Source organism: Acyrthosiphon pisum, chromosome X, assembly GCF_005508785.2.
Source record: "Acyrthosiphon pisum isolate AL4f chromosome X, pea_aphid_22Mar2018_4r6ur, whole genome shotgun sequence".
Taxonomy (NCBI): Eukaryota; Metazoa; Arthropoda; class Insecta; order Hemiptera; family Aphididae; genus Acyrthosiphon; species Acyrthosiphon pisum.
The window spans coordinates 85776858-85790096 of record NC_042493.1 but is presented as its reverse complement, the minus strand read 5'-3'; the positions used below and the strand labels follow the sequence as shown (position 1 = coordinate 85790096).

At 28.8% G+C, this 13239-nt stretch overlaps 1 protein-coding gene across 2 annotated transcripts; it reads left to right on the top strand.

The window, feature by feature from the left end:
• The first annotated feature begins 1213 nt into the window (after window positions 1–1213).
• On the top strand, window positions 1214–6583 carry LOC100574124 (gametocyte-specific factor 1). 2 transcript variants are annotated; one of them, XM_003244154.4, is made up of 7 exons: window positions 1214–1345; window positions 1787–1899; window positions 3156–3327; window positions 3408–3551; window positions 3906–4088; window positions 5347–5385; window positions 6074–6583. In XM_003244154.4, exons 2-7 carry the CDS (start codon window positions 1889–1891, stop codon window positions 6131–6133), a joined length of 609 nt encoding a protein of 202 aa, XP_003244202.1. In that variant the 5' UTR covers window positions 1214–1345; window positions 1787–1888; the 3' UTR covers window positions 6134–6583. The 2 variants fall into 2 exon arrangements, with proteins under 2 accessions (XP_003244202.1, XP_003244201.1); XM_003244153.4 differs by lacking the exon at window positions 1214–1345 and adding an exon at window positions 1371–1708.
• Window positions 6584–13239: the final 6656 nt, after the last annotated feature.

Sequence of the window (13239 nt, the reverse complement as noted above, 5' to 3'; positions counted from 1 at the left end):
CCAAGGTGATCACAACTAAGTATAGAGCAATGAGCAGCAATATATAAGCACAATGTTCCTTCTGCACAAGCTGTTTTAACTGATGTAGGTTTTACATAGTTGGATATGGTTCTAGATAAAGAAAAGTCTTTGGAAGATATAGTGTGCTTTTTAGTTTTGGCATGCTGAATTAAATCAAACCGTTTTGCATTGACATCACATTTGCAAAACCGGCATCTTCCTGTAGAGGTATCATCGTTCTTGACCAACCAATCTTTGAAGTGACTGTCATGAAGCCAGTCATCCTTAAACTTTTGAGGATATTGAACTTTCCCCATATTCTTGATAGGTAACGAATTAATAATATAAAAAATAATATACTTAATTCGTGGTCTACAATATAGTGCATAAGTGAATAATGAAAATAATAAAAAGTTATAAGTTATAACACATTGACCAACGGCTATGGATAGGTTAACATACCATATTATTATTTATTATCTAGTATCTAGTTCCGTTACCATGCCCCACGGTTAAGTTTGTAAATACGAGATCTATAAATAAATACGATATTTTTCCTATCGTAAATTAATAAACACGATTTATCATTTATCAATAATTATCATAGACCATGATAGTCCATGATAACACAATGATAGAATCGCACCTGGAGCCTTTTGTTAAATATTCAAGATTTTCAAGAAAGAAAATAATACGTATCGATACGTATCGGATCAATTTTGAGCGTTCAAGAAGTTACACGTGAAATATACAAGCGAAACGTACCGACTCGTATCGGACTCAGACTTCGATACGAGGCGGTACGTAACTGTTCCCTATCGATACGTAACGCATTTTTCTTCTTGAAAATCTTGATTATTATTTCTAATTTTTATACTGATATGTCAATAATAATAAAAAAAAATTTAATTTAATTTAATTATTAAATAAATCGCAACAGAACAAAGAGCTACATAAAAATGCTAAATAAGCAAAATCATTCAATGAATAATGCTATGTTTAAAGCCACAAGCAAAACAATATTTTTGGTAGGGCACTATAGATACTCTATAGATATTCTATGTAGAGCCTTATTTTTGGTAGCTAGACGACACTTGAAAAATGCTAGAACTAGCTATAAAATAGCTAGAATGGCAACACTGATCGTTAAGCAAAAAGCAATTTTAATTTGAATTAATTGATATCACGAGGATTGATAACATTCATATTTTGTAAACAATGCCCAAACTGCATATGGCGACCAGGCGTCATATTTGTATGAATAGTCTATACGGAGTCGGCTATCTAGTTTAATAATATATATCTATGATAATATCTTAGTTCGTGACGTGTACGTAGTAAACAAGTAAGGAATTTCCGGTATATTATTATATAAAAAAAAAAGAAGTTAGGTTAGGTTAGTACCATTGAACGATAAACGTACTAAACGTAGTACGTCTTTAAAACATAACATAATCATAAACAGAATGAATGAAAGTTACATCTGATGCTTGGACTCGTTAACACATCGTAAACATTTAACCCAGTTATAACTTAATATACATTGTCTGACTCTTGTGGGCCGGAGAATATGTTAACTTGCTGTTTGTTTCTTATTTAATATTTAAGTTGATTGTTTAGTTTGTTGATTCTATTCTCTTTTTTGTTGTTGTTAATAATTTCTTACATTCTTCTTGAAAATTATTATCATACCATTGTTCATTACACGGTACAGTTACAGAAAATATTATAATAAAGTTAACACATTATAATTTGTAAATTGTAATAATTTAATTTGTCACTATAGATCACAAGCAGCTACCTACTATAAACCCAAAAAACAAGACGGATCACTCACGCGGTGTTAATATAAAAGTTATTTGTTCGTGTTATAGTCTATAGATCAACAATGGAATCAATGTAAGTATTGATTATAAATATAAAAAACACAGGTACTTATTGGTTATTATGACTACCATAATCAAAGAACAATACAGAATAGACACTAGATCCGCTGATCGGGCCTCTGTTGGTTCTATATCCCTACAGCTTACGGTATGAAGTATGGGACTCTAAAAATATTATAATTTTGTTATTTGACATTTTTCAAATAGTTTATAATATTAATATGAAATATTTAGTTAATAATGTTTACCTCAGAGACTGTGTTCAAGGCTCCAATCACCCAATTTTGTCAATACACACAGTGTCTATACCCTGCTTACTGCTATAACTGTTCGGTAATAAATAAACAATTCGATTATTCTGAATATAGGTTATGCCTAGTTCATTTTTAATTTTTGTAATAAATTTTAATAAATTTTTTTAAGTTACGCCGTGTAAAGGTAGTCGCGATAACCGATAATTACCAAAACACATTATATCCAAGACTCAGATTTGAAAATAGGATTGAATTTATCAAAATGTTATAAAATAGAATATAATATTTCTGTAATTATTTCTACCTACTTATTATTTTAATTCTATGATATGATATGATTCTAAGTCTTCCTCTACTGCATCCAATTTAGGGAAAATATCTATAAAAATTACAGTTTTCCCTTAATTTTTTGTTTCAGTTTGTTTTTCCTGATGCTTTAGAAAACAAATTTTGACCCCCCCCCCCCAAGTACCAAAGTACCAACTAGATTAAATTTCCTTCCATAAAATGTGCTAAAGTAAAAATAAAATCATTTTTACTGCCCTAAAACTTAATGACAGATACAAGTAAAAAAAAAAAAAATAAAACATCATTATAAAATCAATCCATTTTTGCTCCACTCAGAATCTAAAATATGTTTTTTGTTTTTTTTAGTATTATAAACATGTAATATACAAACATTATGTTCAGTAAAACCAATTAGGTAGTGTTAGCTGACTTTAAAAATGAATTGACTCAAAGGTTAGAACATTATCTATTGCATATAAAATAATGCTTATAGTTATAACACAGATATAAAAAAAATAACAGAAAATGTTCTTAACTTTAATATTATGATAAAAGTTTATAATCACTAATAATTAAGCTAATAACACAAATTTAGTTCTACTGAACATACATTTAGTACGTTTGGAAACAACACAATATGATGACATCCTGTTAATTATATTTTTTTAAACAAAAGTATAATATCAATTAAATGATTTAATTTATAAATTGTATTTTGTTATTATAGCCATTTGGGTAGAAATGCAGCATCAAATGTGGTTCATTGCCCGTTCAACATGGCCCACACAATGCCTCAAAAAACTTTAATATTGCATTTAACGAAATGCCCAGACAGGAAGCCGAATCAAAGCATATGTCCATTTAATTACTTACACGTGGTGGAAACTTTGGATTTGGCTGTTAGTAATTAAAAAAAAAAAAGAATCGAATAATTATTTTTTAAACTTATAATGTTATCAAAATGTTAATTAATTCTTAGGTTCATGAAGCACAGTGTCCCGATCGCCTAGATTTTGATCAAATGGTTTACCAAACCACAGAAACTAAGCATGATGTTACACTTAAAGTGCCTGAATTAATTGATGATCTGGATGAAACATGGGATGATGCAAGTACCTATCAAGTTAGTAAATATTTAAATATACATTGTTATATCTTTTATGTCAACAAATATATGCCAGACATTGTAATAAGCATTCTGTAAGAATAATCTGTAGAAATTCTAATCGGTTTATATCTATCAAATGTGTAATTTCTTATAAGATTCAATTCAATGTGCTTAAATAATATATTTTTATTCATACTTTATAACCACAGTATATAGTGTACCAGACATTTTGCATAGAAACCTATTCAATCAGTTAAATCGAACACCATGTTATTATTTAATTACTATTGTAATGATTAATACGTAAAATGGTTTAATCAGTGACTGAAAACTAAGTGATTAATCATGTTTTTGCTTATTAATTTCTAGCAACGTTCAAACAAACCAACCATTCCCGTTCAAAATGTAATCAAAACTATTAATCAAAAGCCATGTTTCATGAAACCACCAGCAGGCTACACAAAATCAGAACGAAAAAAATATCGCTCAGATGCACAAAAGGCATATCGAAATGTAGACCTGTCATACAAACCCAATCCAAGTATAACTGATGTAAGTACATATATAGGTAGGCTCTTTCAGGCCTCAGTCTCAGTGAGTCTTTGTAGGTGCATACTGGTATTGATTGAAGTCAGAGAGTGTGCTAAAATAATGGTACATATCTTAACTGGGAGATTAAATTAAAATTAAATTAAATTCTTTCATTTAAATAATCAGTCACCTAAACCTAAAGATATTTTAAATTCATGATCATCATAATTATTATTTGATAACTGGGGATGCTAAGCCCTAATCCATCATCGCTTAACACTAAATTACAATACTGTAGTTATACAATTTTCGTTAAAAAAAAACAAAAATAATAATGTTTTAGCTGAAACTAAAAACCAAAAATGTTTAAATTACCTATACCAGGTAAATATTCAGTTCTAGTTTGTAATACCCATACATAATATATAATGGATAGGTCATCCCTATACTAAACACCCATGGTTATACCAAATAATTTTTTAAGATTATTAAATTATCAAAGTTTTGTAAACAAAATTATTTTAAAATTTATAATCTTTTCGGTTATTATAATTACATACATTTTAATATCAATATCGAACACAATTTTGATTATATAACCGTGTGTTTAGTACTTCCCTAACTTGCAGTGGTGTATTTGCTGCCATTACATTGCAGTTATTTTAGCCAAAACATACCAATATTTCTTCCATCATAATGATCGACCTAGTAATGCGATAATAGTTTTTAAAACTGATTTTGATTCATTGTAATGTCTACTTTTAGATTAGTCAATTCACTTTTCCCAATTTCACCTTTTCAACAATAATTAAATGTGAGCTAAATGCTAACACGTCACTAATGATGTGAAAAAACGGGTTAATACATAGTTACAATATTTTTAGAACATAATATATTATGTCTATTTCATATTGATAATTCTGTCTAATACAAAATTTTACTGGGAACAACCAGTGGATAAAAGGTTTGTAAACTTCTATTTTCTAATATAAGGGGCTGCAGGTTTTTTTGCCTAAAAACATGTCTTATAGGTAAAACTCTTACATTTCCTATAGTGCTTTGTTCATTACCGAGTTTAGAAAAAATATCTGGACCCTCCAATGAAAATTTCTTAAGTATGCCCCTGTTTATTATACTACTTATTAGTTATTATTATTTACTTTTGCATGCTTTATATTACTTTTTATATTTTTTAAGCACTCAAAGTACATCAACTTTTTTATATTATATACCTAAACAACTGCTTCTTTTAATTCAACATGTACAATTTTTATTTTAGAGGGTCGATGATTCTATGACACAAAGTGGTAGTAAAAATGTAAGTAATTTAATTGTTTTTTTTTTTATTATAACATTTATATTTATTTGTAACTACCTAATTTTAATAATTATAGTACTATATGATGTAAAATCATTGAACCATAATATAGTTAGTAAATATTTGGTTAGTGTATTTTTCTTATTTGTTATTTTTTTTTTTAAATATTATGATGTCACTTAGGCACATAAAGGCACAATAGTGTGAATTCTCAAAATTATTATAGCTCTGACTTATAATGAAAACCGTTATTTTGCATGTAAGAATAATGTTAATTTAATTACACTTATATACTCTGTCCCAAAGATAAAACACAGGGTCAACTAATTTTGGTCCAGTTGAAAGTAATCATTGGCTCCACGATGCAACCATTATACTGAGTCTTCAAAGATCATCAAAATTAAAATTAAATAATTAGGGAGATTTTATATGATGTAGCTATTCACAAAGACCTTAATATACATATTGATCATTTTATCTAACTGGTAAACTTAAAAATAGACTACCTAATTTTGTAGTGGGAGAAAAATGTATTAGTGGTAATTAAGTGGTTTCTTCTTTTTTGGGACAGAGTATATGCTTAGTTTTACTAAAGGATATTATACTTTTTTACATTCACATTTAAATTTTATGTTGTCAATTTTAGTTTTGTATTACCAATATTTATATATATTGTTCCATATTTTAGGTTAATCAAGGTAATCAGCAAGTTAAAAACAATGGATTGTTTTTTGGAAAGAGACCATAAAATGAGAACACAAAACGTTTTTTTTTTTTGATATATTTAACATTAACAATTTTAAAAGCATTTCTTACGCTATTAAATATTTAAACGTATTAAAATACATTTTTAAAAACAGTTTTAAAACAATCTCAAAAATTATACTTTGATTATATTATAAGATTAATATTAAATTACATCTAATTTGATGAGTTGGACACTCATCATTTTATTTTTTGAATGTATTTTTATATTGATTTATATTCACAATTATTACAATATTATTGAACCTTTTAAATGTTGTTAAGTTGATTCTCATTCTGTAGATGATAATGCTACAATATTGTTATACCTTTGTTTTTTTTTATTTCAAACTATTATTGACCTTAAATTTAATCTTATTGTAAGGTATGTTTCAAGAATAAAGCGTACAATTTGTATTATCTCACAAAAAAACTATTGTGAATTTACTCTCAATTTATTTTTTGAATTACACTAATAAATTTATGAAAAATCTATGAAAAACCTGTATTAAATGTTCAAGTTTAGCAAACATTTTTTATCAACAATAATTGAAAATAATTAATAAAAATTGAAAATTTTTTGCCTATAAATGCTGTGAACATTTTAAATATTTACTATTATTTGTTTATGTGTTACGCCTATTATATAAAATACATTTTATCAAAAACTGGATTTAGTGTAGAAATTCCATTGTTTCTTAATTTAATTTTTTTTTTCCAACGCTTTTTTAAAACAACTGTGGATTGTCAATTTTGACGTCTCAAAAGTGAGACTACTAGATTTACTTTTCAAATTTCAATGATACTGAAGTTGAAAATCAAAGCTTTGTTTCAAATATTTTTCTCTTTCTATACTCTGTTCTATCTAAGAGTGAACCGCTTTCGCACACGCAGACTGAGCTGCCAAACTTTGCCTGACCCCCCCATGCGTTCTGTGATTGGCAAAAGTCGTTGTCGGGCGCCCGGGTTAAAACTCACCAATGTCCGGATTGTGGCAGGAATGTGCAGAAAAAATGTGTTTTGGTGAGTGGTTCACTATTAGATGGAACAGAGTACAGTATATACCATGACAAATTATATAGGTATCATCACAGTTGTACTAGTTTTGCGCAGTAGATACGCATCTTCTTCACCTCCGGCCTATATCCTAGTTCGCCACTTCTTATTGGTTGATTTTGTTCTATGATATAAATTATATATATGTATATGATTGACACCCAATAAGAAGTGGGGAACTACGATATAGGTCGTATTGGTACCCATAGTACCAATTCCTTTGTATTTCCATTTTGCGTCTCTTAAGGTAGTCTCCACCCGGACATCCGAATGGAAGACTATTGCTGTACGTCTGGAATTTGTTACTTTAAGTTGACAATTCATTCTGCAAATACTAGCGATTATATTATATGGTGGTTTCCCGTTTCCTTTCACATCCCAGTACTGTATCCGTAGAAATACCTGTCATTTCCGCCTATAGTTTCCTGGTATGCATCTATACCGACCATCGGACCATCCAGGTTTCTACTTGCATCCAGAACTGGGAGGGCTGCTGCTCCTCCCCAGTTCCGTTTAGTCGCCTGCATGGACTTCTCTGAGTTAGATTGCTATAGACTTACCTTTTCATAGGAGCCCCAAAATCTTAGTTGCGGTAATGATTAATTTATGACATTTTTAGTAGATATAACGTGCTATTTGAAATCCAAAAATTGATAGTGGATCATCTCAAAAATATAGATAAGACTGTAGCGGGAAAAAATGTGAAGTTGAAAGTTCTACAATTTTAGAAAAGCATGTAGGTACTTTATCTAAAGTTTAAAAAGAAAATCAAACTTTTCGTAATGATCTGTGTTTTTAATAAAACGACCACACTGTAGAGACATGTACCTATATTATATATTTTTATAAAATGGTATCCTAGTACCTACTAAGATAAAATGTTTTCTGTTGAGTAATTTTTTTTTAAATATTTTGTTTATATTTTTTTTTCCTGTTCAATTATTCAACATAAAATAAACCATGTACTTTTGTATGTTTTTAATGTTATTGAACTTTTCAAATACAATAGCAATTCCAATATTGGGTTCAAATAACGAAAATAAGTATTATAATCCAAATCATGAATATAATATATCATGGGACTATGATCAACAAGTAAGTAGGTAACTTAGTTAACAATCAAAGTAATTTTGTTGATTAAGTTATTATAAAACCATAATATTTATTAATACAATAATAGATAGGTACCCAATTAATATTAAATTTTAGAGGGTAATAAAAATTTGAATCTATAAAAAAATATATCTACCAATTTTTAAATCAAAGTCCACAATGTATTATACTATATAGTGGTACCTAATTAATTCAACTAGCTATTGAGTATAACAAATTACTATTTTAATTTTAAAAATGTGTTGGCTGTCTGCTTTGAGACTTTAGTACCTAGGTATCAAATATTGGTACACAATATATTCATAGCGCAATTTTGGTGGGGCTAGGCCGTATCCGTAACGATAAATCTACTGTTAAATAGCTACTTGCTTGTAATTGTTTGTTTATATTTCAAACAGCATACCTTATACATTTATTATATTATAAAGCATTAAAATAATTTAAATTTTAAAAGTTTTAACAAATTTTTGTCTACAAAATGTTGGTGTCCCAAAATATTGGCACCCGGAGTTTTTTTCGATATTTCCCACACCCCCTAAATGTGGACCTGGACCTAGGCAGGCTTGCCCCGAACTCTTTTAGTCCCACCCCCACCACAATGCTTAATAGAAAAATTAAACCGTTTATCTATATTATATTATTATCACAAAATAATTTTTGAAGTATAATTTATAACATTGATGTTTTATCACCATACAACTAAAACTAGATCACAACTTCCAAAACAACTGCTGTAAACTTAATATAATATGGTGCTTATCTGTTGTCTATTTATATTTGTCGTTCAAATATATAAGATTGATTAAGATTTTAAGAGTAAGTATGTCAGAGCTGTATTTGTTTTCTCTCTCTGAACCACGTGCAACAGTGAATTTGTGTTCAGCAGCATAAGCGTGCGCGCAGGGGAGGCAGCTGCCTCCCCTGCGAGAATTTTCGCTTCACCAAGATTTTATACATTAATTCCTGCCATTTTTTGATAAAACATATTTAAATAATATTAATAATGTTATGTTCAATGGTATACTGGTATGTTATTTGAAAATAGTAAATATTTAATAATGTTAAAATCGACAATAATATTATATTGATAAATGATATAAGACAGCTTCAAGTTTCAACTATGGTTACAGGTTTCTTCTTTGATAATATTGACTTATCATATCATCAACCTAATTTGCAAATCACTTAACACCAAAATAACAATTTTTCAGGAGAGCAAAAAAAGGTTCCAAACATTTCGTAGGCCTGATTCCCTATTCGCAAAAGTCCTATCTCCATCATATTTTACATATTTCGCTAAACGACATATGGAACTTAAATAAAACATATTACCTATTTTAAAAGTTCTTCAAATTATTTTTTTTTATTTATTAATTTTATATTGTGATCGGAGCGATGAATATATTGATTGTCTTCATTGTAAAATTATGTGTGTTTTTTTATTTTTTTTTTTGGTCTGTCATCACCTTTTGGAACAGTAAAAGTACTAAGATTTTCTTCAACAGAATCTTTTCTGATAGAAAAGTGAATCTAGTTGGTACTATGAGGGGTCAAAAGTTTTCCAGTATTTTTCAAAGGCACCGTGAAAAACAAAAGAAAAATTAAGGAAAAACAGAAATTATTATACGTAAAATCGATTTAGGACATAATCGATTTTGGTTTTTGGTGTAACTCTAAAACAAATTACTATACAGTGTGTTTCACTCAAATGGTAACACGAACTATTTCCATTCAGTGACCTTGGATTGAATCGGGGTTTTTTCGAGGAGCTAGGGAACACTAAAATACACATTTTGTGAATATTTTCGAATTTTTAATTCTTTTATTGTGCACATGCGCAATAAAACTTACATTTTTTTAAACGGTAACACCTATTTTCAACACCAAATTTCGATAGACCTATTTTTTTAAGCAACTTTGATAAACAAACTTTTTTCCTATCTCAAAAATTGTCTAAGCTACAGCCATCCTAAGTTGAAACAAAATAATTGTTGTTAAATGTTTCAATGTTTTGTATTTTATCATTTTATTATTATTTTTAGTTGGAAGCAAGATAAATGATACAAATATTATTATACATTTTTTTAAAATTGAATTAACCCGGGCAAGGTACATTCAATTTAAAAAAAAATGTAAACTTCGTTCCTATAAACCGGATTTAGTTCACCATCATCGAGCGGGAGATATTGAACGTAGATTATTATTTATTGCATGTGTACTGGTAAAATTGAAGATAATCCTCTATTTTTTAAGTATGTCCTTTGGACCGATGAAAGTAAATGTACCAATAATGGTGTAATAAATACACAAAATATCCGTTTTTGGGCAAGTAATAATCCACATTGGGCACTTGAAACTAATTTCCAAACAGTGTGGGGAACAAATGTGTGATGTGGAATATTACGAGATTCCATATAGGGCCCTACTTTTATGACGGAACCCTAAATGGAAGAAGATAATTGGATTTTCTCTCTAACCATTTACCACCAATGTTGGAAAATGTTCCATCAAATATTCGGAAAAACTTGTTTTTTTCAACAATATGGTACTCCAGCACATAATGCTATTGTTGCTAGACAATACTTTAACGATAAGTTTGGAAATAATTTGATGGGAACAAATGGACCAATAGCTTGGCCATCGCGTTGACACCACTTGCTTTTTTACTTTGGGGTCATTTAAAAACTGGTGTTTTTTAAAATTTTTTTAAAATTGAATGTATCTTGCGACGGTTAATTCCAACTTCATTTGCAATGTGACGTAATATGGATGATCGTGGGTTTGAACATACGCCAATACTTGTATCATTTATCTTGCTTCCAACCAAATATAATAATAAAATGGTAAAATACGGAACATTGAAACATTTAACAAACATTTTTTTATGTTTCAACTTAGGATGGTTGTAATTCAGACAGTTTTTGAGATAGGAAAAAAGTTTGTTTATCAAAGTTGCTTAAAAAAAATAGGTCTATCAAAATCTGGTGTTGAAAATAGGTGTTGCCATTTAAAAAAATGTAAGTTTTATTGCGCAAACGTACAATAAAAGAATTAAAAATTCGAAAATATTCACAAAATGTGTATTTTAGTGTTCCCTAGCTCCTCGAAAAAACCCCGATTCAATCCAAGGTTACTGAATGGAAATAGTTCGTGTTACCATTTGAGTGAAACACACTGTAGATATATGAAATTTTGACTGAATGTTTATATTAGCATTTTCTATACAACATAGAATTTTCAAAATATTTTTACTTATTTAGAGCTGTTTACGGAAATCTTCAATTTCCAATTTTTTTAAGTTTTTATTCTATAAATATCAAAAAAAAAAAAATTTGTTGCGTAAAAATCTTGAAAATTTAATAGAAGGCTAATAATATAGGTAATGTTTCAAAGACAGATGAAAAATATTGAAAATCCATAGTCACAATTTTTTTTATATATAAGCGTAATATATTAAAAAATGTGAAAATTATTTTGAGTTAGAAATTCATAAACAATTTTCTATTTAAATCTAAGATTTGAAAATGTAATACAAGATTCCTCATAAGTTTTTCTACCTTTATCAAAAAAAAAAACAAAATGTCTACAAACAAATCAAATTAAATTTTTATGAGCGTTTGATGTTCATATTTTTACAACATTGCATATTCACTTGATTTCTCATGTAGCGATTTTCTTATTTAGTGGAAATTCAAATTTAACAATTTCAATACAGAGACCCATTTGTAATTTACTGTAAAGAAGAGCGACACCCACTTGCCCACCTTTTTTCATTTATATACTTAATAATTTTTTATTGTGTTCTTCTTGATTGTCAAAGATATTATTAAAAAGGACATATTGAAAACTCTATTCGTAATTTTATGTTCAACCAAACTATTAACCGTATAGAACAATATCACGGTTTAATAGAACCATATACTTGATTTTGTGTGAGGATTTATTTAAATTATCGTTGCCTCATATCAAAATGGGAAAAAATCGGGGGAGGTGTTTGGAGTCTTAGCTAAGGTATTGCCTCCCCTGCAAAAAAGACCTGCGCACGCCTATGTTCAGCAGAACCAATTGCGTGTTGTTGATTTTATAATAGAGTGAATTTATCTATAATTTGACTTAAAGATAAGTGTTCGTACTTTAGCTTTTTTCAAATATTACAATTTTTATGCAAGTTATGAGTTGGGTATGTAAAATATTATAATTTAAAAAAAAGCGGCCAAGTGCGAGTCGGACTCGAACATGAAGGGCTCCGTAGCAGCAAGTAACATAATATATAAATATTAAGTCGTTTTTTTCTACGGAACCCTAAAAATGATCAGAAAAATTTTAATATCGTCAAAATCCAACATATAAACACAGGGGATTATAGTTTATAATAGGTCAATTCACTCTAGTTGTAAATCTAACAACAACTGAATTAAAATTTGCATTGTTTCACCATTTCATGTGTGTCGGAGAGAGAAAATAAAAATAGTGCACTGACATCCACTCTTAAATCTTAATATTTATATTAGTTTTAGTATTCATAATCAATGGTATAGTACTATAGTACCTACCTAATAACCTATATTATTCATAAGCATTAGTGGTTATTTTCTTTTAGGTTTTAGGTAGCACCAATTTAATAATAATATGGGTTCAGGCGTACAGCTTTGATTACCACTATTTCCTTGTTGATATTTTGTGATTTCATTTATTTTGTGGAAGATGGATGTGTGGAAATAGTGGAATGCCACCCCTACAGCCTACATCCCTATCATGTTGTATACCTACTGGGTGTCCAGGTTAACTACACTAAATACGTTAAGATTTACAAAAACCATTCTTTTTATGTTAAATGTCCTCAATGTTTTTATACTGTTTTAATCATCATAAAAATACCATCTAATAAAATCATTAATAAATAAGTGGATTCATCCTTTCTTCTTTCTTTGAAGAAAACTG